The following is a 13,905-nucleotide window of genomic DNA, read 5'->3' on the forward strand; positions in this document are numbered from 1 at the left end:
TTATTTTGACTCGGCCCCACATACACTGTCCTTCTGCCCCAGAAACTCACTAGAGCACCACATGTGGATTAATCCCCTGCTGCAAATAGTCCCAAACAAATGCACCACCAAACTAAAAACTGCAGCCTATTAGTCCATGTAGAAACTAATGGGCTGGAGAACCACAAACAGGGTAGGAAAATTAAGTATTGACAGATGGACTAACCCACTTTTGGTTTTGGTTCTAATAGATTTTTGTTAACCAATTTTTGGTTCTAATAGATTTTTGTTAACCAATTGTAAAACAGAATAACACCAGCCTCATTATTTAAATTTGGAAAAATCTAACATCTAACTATTTATCTAATCCTACCAGTCAATGCAGAGTACTTGATTTTGCTTATTGCACATAAAAAGTAGACACAGCTAAGACTCCAGTATTACAGTGAATAATGTAATGTCATATAAAACATAATAGTAATAATAATAGTAAATAGTGCCAAATGAAGCATGTTGCAAAACAAAAACAAAACGTGTTTTGCAACTAGGGGTACAGCTCAATTACAGCCTCCCAGTAAAATTCAAATTAGCTTTATTGGCATGAATGTATAGCAACAATATTGCCAAAGCTACTGTACCTGTAACTGTAAACCAATAGGTCAGCCTGTCATCCTTGAAGGAAGGGCGCTGGAGTGCAACCTGCTCTCATCTGAATGTTAAACTGACAAATAAAGTAGGCGCATGTTTGGGGTTTTCATCATTTGAGAAGCATTCCTAGCTACAACTGAACTTTAACATGTTAAGAAGTTTGCATCAGGTGAGGAAACACTATTTTTTTGTAGCCTGCTTGGCCGCTGATTGGCTGCGTGTTGCCATGGCTCAAACGGGACCGAGCGGAGGTTCAGCCGGAATAAAAGGCAGAGTTTTTATGATGGAGAGCAGAGCGGCTGATCCGATCTCAACTCACAGCTCCTGTCCTGTGGTCTCATATACATTCCAGCGAAAGTTGTGAGCAGCTATGACAATTTGATGCGCGCTTGGAATGACTCTGATATATCCTCTGTGAGCGGACTGTACCGGACTCTCTCCTTCTCGCACTTGCCTCTCAGCCTGGATGATGGAGGTGGAGGGCTGCTGGCAGAGGCTGCTCAGGCTGCTCCTCCTGCTCTGCTTCATGACTCTCCACAGCTCGGCCATCGAGACCGGTATGACTTCAACCACCAGATACACCGATTTGTTCATATATTCTCATTTTATGCGAAAATGAATAGAAACTAATGGACAAAATACATAAATATCAAATGGAGGCCATGTTGCAAGTGAATGAACAGTACTGTTTAAAGTTCGAAACTGGATTTAATTTTTGTTTGCATATCATGATAGAAATCCATATTGTCATATAAAATTGCACATGATGTGATACAATTTTTTTTTTCGTTTGGCTCACCCTTGCTGTAGCCAATTACACCAGTTTATTCAGGTTTATTCACTGTACTGTTATATACTTTGTTTGGCACACAGGAGGGCAGAATCAGTTTATGTGTGGAGTGATAGAATGGAAGCCTGTGTTGAGTCACCAGTGTCAGGATAATACATGGATTGACAGCAAGGCTGCTGCCCTTTTCCACACAATGCTGTCTCAGACACATTTCTCACTTTTTGTCACCCAGGGCCTTGGCCCTCACCTGCCCTCTATATTTGGACTCCATTTACAATGATATTGTTTAGAAAGCCTTTGAAAAAATCTTTACTAGGGACTTGGTGTCCTCTGGTCACCCATGTTTTGGACAGTGATTCCACAGGCTTTGTATTTACTTGTGCGGTGCAGAGGGGATGAGCTGTTTCCCACCAACAGGGGCTCCCGGGCTTTGGGACATTCCTGGAGGTCAGTGCAAGAGGATCTACTTGTCTCCCAGGGAAACGGAGCTAATAAACTCCAGGGGTGATCATAAATTTTCTCATTATTTGGCCTGTGGCCCAGAGGCAGGGGGTGGTGGGTGGCTGGGTGGGGGCCGCTGGAGCCGGATCTGCCCACCCATCTGTCCTGGCCCTGCCTGTGGATGAGCAGTGAGCTGCTGCTCAAACAGTCACATCGCTCAGCACATGGCTGATGTAGCAGACCAGTTTTACACAGATGTGTGTCAGTTTGTACATCTACCAGTGTGTTGAAGACAAACCCTAATAACTATCAAAAATAACTCTCAGCTTCTTCAATAGCATCACTGGAATCTTTTATTTACATGTTCTCTTTAACCACACATTTGGGTCTGTAAAGATTCCCAATCATTCAGGTCATGGTATATCTAGTGCTAAGTCAATGGCAACCGGAATAGCTTTAGATTATTGACTCTCACCTGCTTTAGGTATTAAATTTCCTCTTTGTTTTTGCTGGAGTTGTATATTGAAAAGACTGTAACTTTGGAAGAAAGTCAGACTGGTGAAGCCTCATGTAGACAAATTAGGAAGGACTCTTTTACTGGCTAGAACAAAAATGAGGAATGATTACAGCAAACAAAACCTGCTTCAGTGTTCAAACAGACACCTAATTTTTATTTGAAGACAGACTTGAAGTTAGTCACCCATCCTTTAACATTAAAATGAAACAGATAGCATAAACAGAACGGCAACACACAATACCAACAAACATAACGAGGTCTTGCAAGAAAGCAGGAGACCTTGAGGAAGAGTACAGCCAACCAAAACTAATGCAGATCACAAGTACATTTTTGTCCTTGACAACAGTCTATGCTGTCTGGTTCCTCTGAGATATAACACTTCAGACTTGTTGTCACGCATTCCAGGTTTCCTATACCAGTAATGTTTTTTATTCAAAACAACTGCACCAAAGATTAATCCAGGAATTTAAGAGTGTTTTCTTAGCAGCCACAAAACTAGAACATAACACTAATGAATCAACTTAAGATTAATATGAGAATAACCATCAAGGAGACACAGATAATAGTTAGAATTATAGAGAATTCTCAACAAAACTCTTCAGCAAGCAAGCTATAAGAAGAAGCAAATGTATAACGCACAATGTAGGTTCTTTTGGAAGAAGGTAGCTCGGTGTTCTCAGAATGGATGTATCACAGCAGAGGCTGCAAAGAGACCGAAGAAGACGTCTGAGGAAGTGAGGAAGAGAAAAAGAGAGAGTGACCAAGCAAGAGACCGGACAACATCAGACTGGCTTTTACTTGTTGGCGTGAGCTAAAAGAGCTGAAAGGATGCAGGACAGATGGCCTTCTTGCTGTTGGATTAGTCAGTACTAACTTATTAGCAGGCTTGCTGTGTTTCGTGTTGTTGCGCTTGCTTATGTTTGCCTATGTCAACAAAGTTGTCACCCAAGCACAAACGGGCAAAGAGACCAAAGAATATGTTGGCAGAGGAAGCTGAAAAGGCTCCAAGACATTGAGCTTCATGGAAATAAAAGGCTGCTAGACAGAAACAGAGCTGACATTCTTTTTGTTGGACTAACTTAGTAATACTAGCTGGCTTGCTGTGTCTTGTGTTGTTGCGCTTGCTTGAAGTTTGGCTGTATTAACAAAGTTGATGACTTGCTAATTTATGATAATAAGTAATGAAATCATACCATATACACATGTTACGCTGTCCTTATTTACGGCAGCAGTGAATTACACTCAAAAGACACAAGAAAAACCATCTTACATAATGTTGCTTTAAAAGTACGTACATGAAAAAATGTAGATGAGTTGTATTTTTTTATGGAATCTGATTGATTGGCTGTATATGCTCTATGAGTAACTTCAAAAGTTTTTGCGCTAGATATTAAAATTCATATGTATGTTCAACCATGTTCCAATCAGATTCTTCACAGAAATCCTCTAACTCCCTTTTTCATAACAATGAAACGGCGGGAGACTTTTCCAATAAGCTTATTGTAAATCACAGAACATGGGGATGTGGATGCCAGCATAATTTCCTGCTGAAGTCCCTTAGAGCAAGGCAACCAGGCCTAGATGGCTGTCTCTGTCGGTGTAGTAGTAAGAGTTCATACAAATCAATAGTTTTATGTATACACTAACACTCTACAATGGCCGTAAAATATGAGCCGAGGCTGAGAGTGGTTAGCCCATTTTCTCAAGATTCTGATATTCATCTTTCCTGAGATAATGATTTAATTTCAATGTAAGCTTGACACATCAGATACTATTTTCTCTTGATTACATCAGAAATTTCTTAATTAGAATGGAGGAGACTCTAAAACAGACAAGTGTCCTTTTTGTGATCTGTAAAATAATATATTAAAAAGAGCCAAACACACAGTGTCTTTTCCTTTTCAGTGAATGTGGTGGACTTCTGTGGCCAGACGATCCAGGGTGACGGCATGATTGTCAACTCGCACCAGGAATCTAAGAAGTACTACTTTGTGACCATGGGGACTGACTGCCACCTCACCATGCAGGGCAGCTCTCCTAAAGACAAGGTCCAGTTCCACTTTCGTTTCTTCCTGGTCTACAGTTTGCTACGAGTGGCTCCTCTGAGCCCGGCTCCTCTCTTCCCAGAGTCCCCTCGTGGCTCCGCCCCTCTCAACCCTAGGCTGGAACCCACCTCTGGTGAAAGCTCAGGGGACCCATGTCATGCCGGCTCATACATTCAGTTTTATGATGGACGGGACAAGAGCTCGCCTCCCCTTGGGCCTCCTCTGTGTGGGAAGAGCCCGCCCCGGCCGGTGCTGTCCACAGGAAACTATCTGACTCTGAGACTGGTGACCCGGGGGACTCAGCCCAGAGTTGACTTCGTGGGGGACTTCACCTCCTTCAGACTGGGTAAGAAAAACACAAACATGTAAAAATTATTTTGTATAACCAGACATCTTGGAGTGAATTAGCATTCTCATACAATAGCCACTTAACTACAGGTATGTTTCATGTTGACCATGGGTTATGTTTTAGGTGTCTGTTCATTAAAACTATTCAGTATTTGTTTTATGCTTGCCAATCAGAATCAAATGTTTTATGATGCTAGTAAACAAAATTTACTTAACACAAAAAGACATTAGGCTAAAAACAGACAACAAGTTTACATCAAGGTATACCACAGTAATGTGTGTGAACAAGGTGTGTAATCTATGGTGAAGACAACTTTTCATACCTATAAGATCATTTTCTCTAAGAACAGGGAGTCAACAGAATACATTACTAAGGAGTCAACTGGTGTAGTGTTTCTTTGTTTAGAAAGAAATGGCTAAAATTTGAGTGTACTAAATAGGCGCAAGGTACAAGATAGATTTATTTTGTCATATTACAACAGGTTGTGAAGCGAAATTGAGTTTTTAACTCCCTTCTGCTACGTAGCAGACAATATACAGTAATATATAAAAACAATTGTAATAATGGTAAACAGAAATAAACTACATTCCATGGAGCAGTGCTGAGGATGAATTTGAGTTTAAAAGTCTGATAGCTTGGGGGAAAAACTGCTCTGCAGTCTGGTGGTGCTGCAGCAGAAACTTCTATATCTCTTCCCAGAAGGCAGCAGGGTGAACAGGCTGTGGCTGGGTGGGTACTGTACTTTAGTATCCTTTGGGCTCTGCAGGCACCTCACTGATATCACTGATGCTCAGGAGATGGGTACCAATGATCTTCTGAGCAGTTTGAATCACCCGCTGCAGAGCCCTCCGGTCCTGGGCCGTGCACATCCCATGTTAGTGATGTTTCCAGTCAGGATGCTTTCTGTTGCTCCTCTGTAAAAGCTGACAAGAACTTGGCACGGGAATTTGGCCTTCTTAAACTTCCTCATGAAATCCACTGGTTTCTGAGCTTTCTTCACCAGCGTGGAGATGGGAAATGACCGTGTCAGGATCTCCGTAACAGTGTTTCCATCAAGGTTTTTTAATACGCATTTTGAAGTATTAGAAAACGTTGATTGAAAAATCTTTAATTTCGCAAAATAGTTTTTATGCTCGCTTGAGGTGGTTTTTGCCATAGTCGAAAAAGAGTTAATGCGCTAACTGAGAGATGGAAACATTTTTGCAGAATAAGTGTAATGTAGCGAACATGTAGGGCAACTCACGTCTGATCAGCTGTTTCAGCTGTCGACGTCTCTCCGGATATTCCCATAATCTGCGGTGACATGGCTGGTAGCAGTTTGCCCGCTTGAAACACAATCCTCAGGACCTCTCTCCATTTTTCTAAGACCCATAGGCCTACGTCTTGTTTATTACAACCATGTATAACGTTAACTACTGACGTAACTACGCTTTCCGTAGACAGTTTTTTTTTCTACATTTCAAGAGTGTTGTATTTAAACCCAGAGTGCTGAGTTTGCTGATCAGTTTCATGGGGAGATTGTGTTGAATGCTGAGCTGAAATCCACAAACAGTTTTCTGATGTAGGTGTTGTTTTTCTCAATTTGTGTGAGGGCTGAGTGGAGGGCAGTGGAGATGGAGTCCTCTGTGGATCTGTTGGTCCTGAAAGCAAACTGGTGAGGGTCCAGGCCGGCTGGGATGTTGTTCTTTATGTGCTGAAGAACCAGTTTCTCAAAGCACTTCATCAGAATGGGGGTGAGTGCCACAGGGCGGTAGTCGTTCAGACCAGACACTGCAGACTTTTTAGGTACAGGAACGATGGTGGCTGTCTTGAAGCAGGTGGGAACCCTCTCTGAGACAGTGAGATTGGCACAGGATTTTAGTACACGGCCAGGGATGTTATCAGGCCCAGCAGCTTTACTCATATTCACTCTCAGCAGGACTCTCCTCACATCAGCTGTGGATACTGACAGTGGCCGGTCCTCTAGAAGTGGAGTAGACTTTACAGCTGACTCCTTGTTGAGAAAATCAAAGCGAGCATAAAAGGTGTTAAGTTCATCAGGTAATGTGGCCTCCCACATGATGGGGGAGCTCCTGCTTTTGTAGCCTGTGATGTTTTTGATGGCCTGCCACATATCTTTTGTGTTGTTGGTGTTGAGGTCTTTCTGCAGTCTCTGCTGATGTCTCCGCTTCGCCTCCTTGATTCCAGCTTTCAGTCTCACTCTGGCGGTGCTGTAAGCTTCTTTATCACCTAACCGAAAAGCCCTGGACAGACCCATCAGCTCTCCATTCATCCAGACCTTCTGATTGGGGAATGATTTTATCATTTTAGTGATCACCACATCATCAACACATTTGCTGATGTATGATGTCACTGATGTTGTATATTCCTCAAGGTTGATGTGGCTCTCCTGGGCGGGGGCCTCTCTGAACACGAGATTTGTTTGATTAAAATCTCCAGCAACAATAAAAACATCATCAGGTTGTTTTGTCATGTGATTGCTGATGACCTCATACAGCTCCTGTAGTGCATTTATTTTCAGCTTACATCTGGAGGAATGTAAACAGCAACAACAAAAACACTGGAGAATTCTCTGGGCAGATAGTATGGCCGACATCTCAACATTAAAAATTCTACATGTCATTAAACATTGTCCATCCACTTTGGCTGCGTTTGAGCACCAAGCATCATTTATGTAGATACACAGTCCTCCTCCCCTCATCTTTCCGGACTTCAGAGTCCTGTCTGCACGGAATAAACTCCTCCCATCAAGCGTGACAGCTTCCTGTGGTACGCAGCTATGCAGCCAGGTCGCGGTAAAGATGAGGGCACAGCAGTCTCTGATATCCCATTGCTGAGCCTTAGTCTTACTTCCTGCTGATTGCACCAGCAAGAAAAAACATCATCAACAGAAAACCACATTGTATACTAAGTCTGATTCTTCCAATTAAGATTAATTCTGCATGTATAAAATATCAATCTTATCTTAATTCTTTATTAGTCTCCAAAGAAATACAGGATTTCTATCTTACTAAAAAACGAAAGCGATCTTTTTTCATGCTCATTTCAACAATCAGGTTCAGGTGACAAAGATTTTGCATTAACATCATCCTTTGGCCAGGACATGCACGTTGATTTAGCTTTGACAGCACTTAACACAAATATTCTTTACAAACAGAACTATGCATATAATGTCATTCACAAAATTACGCAAACTACAATAGGCGTGTCAATGACAAAACAACATGTCTGCCACTGGCTTCATTCATATACAACAGTGCCAATTTTAATTGAAAGTGGACTGATGACTAACTGGGCATAAAACTAATGGAGCAGCTGTATGGTTTGGACCGATTGCATTGTGCCACACTAGTAAGTACCAAGGCAACATCAGACATGAAGATGCACATGTAGATGAGTTTGCAATATTCCTGCCAATGGCTTGGTGTATTCCACACAAAACTTAGCAAAAAAAAAAACATTCATGCAAACAAATGAGCTTTGAAAATGCTTTTATAAGGACGGAAATGCATTTTTTCATGTAACTGTTTTTGTTCACAAGAAAACTCTATAAGCTGCCATATTTTCTTTTAGGATACTTAAACTTCACTCACAACTGTAAAGTTTCCATGACTGATTCCGATCCTTACTGTCTTACCCCTATGCTTCAATTGTCATCTTCCTCTTTAGGTTTTAACCAGTCAGAGTGCAGCAGTGAGCCTTATTTCCCTTGCAGGAATGGGAAGTGTATCCCTCTTGGTCTGGTGTGTGATGATAAAGGCATTGACAACTGCGGGGATGGAAGTGACCTGGAGGAAAACCTGACTACAGGTTGTAAAGGTCAGTTAGGTGATGAGGTGGCACTTGCACATACCTGATATTTAAAAACACAGTCCCCGATTTTAGTACAGCATAATGAAAAAAGTGTTACTTTTGGTGCACTATAACACATTTAAGGGGTGTCTTTAGAGTACAACACAATGTTATTTCCTCCCTTTATAATAGTTGATCCGAAGTTTTCCCTCATCAGCAGGTCAGCTTTTACCTCCTGAACCTCCACCACCAATAGCAACCCCACCCCCGCCTTCTGTGAATCCACCCACTGCTCCAATTCTTCCACAGATGAACTGTGGCATGCCAGACAGCACTCCCAGTCATGAGTCGGTAACAGGTGAGTGACCACTGTGACATAATAGATATTCATTAATAACTGACAGAAACACTCTCCACCAGTAGGAGTCAATCCATGTGTAATTCACTCTTCTTATGTCCTGCAGGCATTTGGTAAACTTTTTTTTTTTTTAAATAGCTACGTGGCCATTTGGATGCAAAGTGTCATAAAACTAATGGAGGTGACCATTGAGTTGTTAATTTCACCTAAAGACTCGTAAACCAATAAATGGTGATGGCTTCTCACGGCAGAGAGCAGCCTTTTGAGTGATCTGTCTTTACTGTACTGTCTGACCAAGTCTGGCCTAAGAAAACTATTGTTCTGTTGTGACTATTCAACTGAGAGTGGGAGAAAGGGGATTCACATTCGGCTGCTGTGCAAATTGCCATCTGTTCATTAGCTGAGATCCATTTTGCTGGTCTGCCACATTAAGGGAGCACAGGCTGGATGAACAGACATACTGATCCAGTAGCAGTTTGTTGGCTGTGTTAGAATTTGTTTCATTTTCTTAAGTGGGAACTATACTGAAAATATAAACAGTATGTGGGATTCATGCATATCAAATTACAGTATGTATGGTTAATGTATTGCACAGTAAGTAGCTTAAATTACAACCTCTACAGAGTATGGACAGCATCGGAAACGATAACCAGTTACAGCATCTCTCGACAAAACAAGCGGACCAGCCGGAGTACGTGTCGGATAAGGACGAGAGGAAAGCGAGTGGCGAGAAGAGTGAAACCAAATCAGTTTGGATCAAAGGCTTTCCCACTCCCCAGCCTACTGGCTAATGTCCAGTCGAATAAAATGGAAGAGACTGCTATGCCCTCATCTTCACGGAGATCAGGGTCCGTATTTATCAAGCTTCTCAGAATTACTCATAAGAATACTGCTAAGAATTGACTTAAGAGAAAAAAAGATCTTGGCTCAAAGCTGTGCTTTATCAAGCATCATGGTCCTAATTTGAGTGAAGTGTAGGACTAAATCTTAAGTGTCAGTCTTAGTGCTGATTCACGAAACTTTGCTGTGCTGCAAACAGGATTTTGGATGATGATGTAGGCAGGGACCAATCACAGAATGGATTTAATATTCTCAGATAAATTCACATTGAATGGTGAAATTCCTAAGAGGAGTTTACATTCAACACACGTTTGACAATAAAGAATTTTCAAGAGAATACATTATGATATACACATTGGAAATGAAAGATAGAAAAGTTGATCTTTATATGAGTGCCATCAAATGCGGCCTACTACTCCTGTGAAGCTGGCTCTTTGCATGACTTGTTTTTGTGTCTGTTGGATTACTGGGGGGGTTTCGTTGGGAAGTCGATGAAACGCGTGACAATGAGTGAAGCTGTAAGTGCCATAGGTTAATTGTTTCCATAACACTTCGGCTTATCGATGGTTGTGATGGCCCTAGATCATCAGCACTGCATTGCTGCGTTTGTCCTGTGGCAAAGAAACGAAGTGTCATCACCACCTTCAGTTTAGCTGAAAACTCATTACTGCGTAAAGTCAGCGATGAGATGACATCCCTCACCACCTTGCTGAAAGATATTATGCCTGCTTTCAGGCCCTGTCTAATTAACTGTGCGTCTCTGCAGCGGGTGATTTAAACTGCTCAGAAGATCATTGGTACCCATTTCCTGAGCATCAGTGATATCGCTGAGGTGCCTGCAGAGCCCAAAGGATACTAAAGGACAGTACCCACCCAGTCACAGCCTGTTCACCCTGCTGCCTTCTGGGAAGAGATATAGAAGTTTCTGCTGCAGCACCACCAGAATGCAGAGCAGCTTTTTCCCCCAAGCTGGGGGAACTTTTAAACTCAAATTCATCCTCAGCACTGCTCCATTGAATACAGTTTATTTCTGTTAACCATTTTTATAATTGCTTTTATATTACTGTATGTTCACTGAGATGAAAAGGTGCCACATGCACATTTAAAGAGGTTACGTCCCCAAACAAAAGGCACAAAAAGGAGGGAAGACTAAATCATGCCTGCATGTGTGCTGACTCGGCAAAAAATTTAATGTATTCGGCATGATTTTGCCATATAATTGATATCAGTTATAATTTGATGGTAACTAACAGCAGCCCGGCATTCCTATTTGTTGTGTGTCGCACTTAAATTGGTCCCCGCTGTATCCAGTGATCTAAAATTGTGTAAAACACGGATTAGGAGTGTTCTTTGGTTGTTGTTTATTTTTGTTTCATGATACTTGTGTTTGATTGGCGTAGATTTGTAAGGGGGTGAGCATTGGGAGATAAGAGTCCAGAAGGAAAGACGGGAGAGTGTAGCCGCTTTCATACAGAGATCCCACAATAAATGCAGAAAGAATATCCGCCAATATGCCGCATTCGCTCATTCATGCTGAACAAACGTTTGCAGCATAATCCCGCAACCCCGTGCGCTTTCACATTGCGGTCGGGCTTTATCAGGGCATAGAAAAAGTTACGTGTCCAATACCATACAACACAGGCATGCCGGCTGTGGCTTTTCACACAGACATTGTTCTGTTACTAACATCGTTAACGGCTCAGGGGAGAATCAAATCGGACCCCCCTCTTCGGCTCCGTATCTCTCATACAGTACAGCGAGTGTTTTCAGCATTTAGCTAACTAGCTACCACCACAATGTGGCGACATTTACCAGGTGTACCAACAAAATGAAAAAACTACAAAACTACAAAAAGGAGGCTGAAGCAGAACATAAAAAAATGAAGTGGGAGGTCCAGTCTAGTGTCTGAAACACTGTCAGATCTTCTTCGGGTCCAGCTGTCCTCCCCAGAGATCAAGGAGTACAATCCATAGACTGTAGAAAAAATTATTTATCCCACAAAAACTGTGATGCTGTGGCACCAGGACTCTGTCAGAACCCGGAAGCCAGACTTCCTGGACGGTGCAAAGAGGGTGATTGTAGAAAGTGAGCAGTCTGATGAGGAGGTTTAAGTTGAATGATAAAGCATGATTAAGCGTGAGCCGCTATGAGATTTAAGATGAATTGTTGATAAGCATGTTGTATAGAAAACAATTTACTGTTATGTCTTAAGAACATTTAATAGCAATAATATAATTTTGCTTCACATTTCACTCTGGCCTCTTCTTTAAGTTTGTATTCGACATAATACCTTCTTATCTCAAATAAAAGGACTGAAACAAATGTATACATGACACAAAAAGGCAATTTATTATTTTGGCTGGTAAGAAATATGTTTGGCCAGTGGATATTTTTTTCATCTTTTCATTTCATTTTTTCATTTTGCCCCTCTTGTCCCCAGACTCCCCTGCCTCCCTGTTGGTTATCTACATCATCCTGGGTGTTGTGGCCGGCGGCGTGGTGCTCTGCTGGTGCTGCTGGTCACCTGGCTGGTTCCTGTGGCGCATCAGCATCTGTCGCTTCTTACCCTGCTGTGGCTCCTGCCAGCTCTGCGTCCACAGCTGCTCCCACAGCAAGGAGCACCGACTGGCAAAAGTTACTCCACATACACCGGCCACTGGGACGGCGACAGGCACAGCGGCCAACACCAACAGTGCTGATGACAATGTTACCACAGCAGCTGTTTAGAACAGGGGGACCGTCCGGTTGATTAGTTCTGGTACACAGAGACCTGGGTACAGCATGGTGATGCTGAGCTGTGATCAGTCCTGAATATGAACATTTACTGCGTTAGGCAGTACAACATGACCAAGAATCTTTTTAGTAAATGTTGAACTGATGACCAGTTTGGGTTAAACTGTGGTTTGTGTGCTTTAAATGTGTTTTAGGTGATGAGACTGCTGTGTTTGTGTTACAAGAAGGTAAAGCAGGGTATGCAGTATGACTATGGATTGTATGAATGTTTATAAAAGGATAGGTTTAGCAAACATTTTTGTTCACAACACACTTTGTCTGTTTTAAAGTAATCTCTTACATATTATGATGGCTGCACATTCTGTTTAAGAGGCTGCTTACGAAGTTTGAGTCCAGCCTGTCCAGCCTTCAATGCTTGCCCAGTTTTCAGATGAGACAATGAAGACTGTTATGTTATTAGTGTGAACAGTTTTTCGTCATAAACTTGTTTGTTTCTTATAAATGTGGTCTGTCTTAGATGCAACAATTTAGTTATGCAGTGAAACGTCCAGTCCACACAGCTTTGACCAAAAGTTTGCAATGAACACATGCTGAGGAAACTGCCCCAAATCTACTAAGTCACCCACCTGGTGACAACAGCTGTTCTCCCTCTGAGAAATGCCTTCAAACTTTCCACTCTCCTCCCAGCAGTCCACTGTTGTTCCAAATATAAGCCAAAGTGAAGTTTGGACAATAGAGCACAAGTCATCCAGTGTGTAGCAGTTGACATTCTGTAGGGAAAACCTTAATTAACTATGAATTTCTAACATGCTATTGTGTGCACAAAAAGAAATTCTTGTTAATGAAAGGTTCAGTCTGTACGTTTTAGTGGCATCTAGTGGTGAGGGTTACGAATTGCAAACAGTGGCTCACAATGCATTCACGTGCTCCTCTGATGGTCCCATTTCCCGACTTCACTGTGTATTCATGTGCTCTTAAGTCAGAATGTGGAATCAGTATCAATGCTGCTACAAAGATTTGTTGGATTAGGTTTATCAGAGCATATAAACAGCACACAGACATCTAAATGGACAACAAACTTACCATTATAACCATATTACAAATTACATATTTGCAAAATATGTATATTTGAAATGTGATTTTGCATGAATCAAAGTTCTGTATACTTCTTTATGTCCCATGTAAACTTTATTTCTCTTTTTGCAATAAAGATTTAGGGAGGAACAAATATTTTTCCGACACCACATGAATGCACCATCAGTACCATCAGTACCATCATACCATCAGTACCATCAGTACTATCAGTACCATCAATACCATCAGTAGACTATGGTTGTCATCTCCTGAACTATTTAAATCTTGGCTGTATTTCAGCTTGTCTGTTTTCCACCAATGTGTAAAGTTTGTTGCAAG

At 41.8% G+C, this 13,905-nt stretch overlaps 1 protein-coding gene across 2 annotated transcripts; it reads left to right on the forward strand.

Annotated features, from left to right (window-relative positions):
- Positions 1 to 854: 854 nt before the first annotated feature.
- ldlrad2 (low density lipoprotein receptor class A domain containing 2) lies at positions 855 to 13,665 on the forward strand. 2 transcript variants are annotated; one of them, XM_038695550.1, is made up of 5 exons: positions 855 to 1,184; positions 4,281 to 4,766; positions 8,439 to 8,588; positions 8,782 to 8,919; positions 12,200 to 13,665. In XM_038695550.1, the coding sequence occupies exons 1-5, from the start codon at positions 1,094 to 1,096 to the stop codon at positions 12,484 to 12,486; spliced, it is 1,152 nt and encodes a 383-aa protein (XP_038551478.1). In that variant the 5' UTR covers positions 855 to 1,093; the 3' UTR covers positions 12,487 to 13,665. The 2 variants fall into 2 exon arrangements, with proteins under 2 accessions (XP_038551478.1, XP_038551477.1); XM_038695549.1 differs by having other exon boundaries at positions 857 to 1,184; positions 8,779 to 8,919.
- Positions 13,666 to 13,905: the final 240 nt, after the last annotated feature.

Source organism: Micropterus salmoides, unplaced genomic scaffold (assembly GCF_014851395.1).
Source record: "Micropterus salmoides isolate LMB-PRFRI ecotype aquatic unplaced genomic scaffold, ASM1485139v1 Ms_hic_scaffold_4, whole genome shotgun sequence".
NCBI classification, from domain to species: domain Eukaryota; kingdom Metazoa; phylum Chordata; class Actinopteri; order Centrarchiformes; family Centrarchidae; genus Micropterus; species Micropterus salmoides.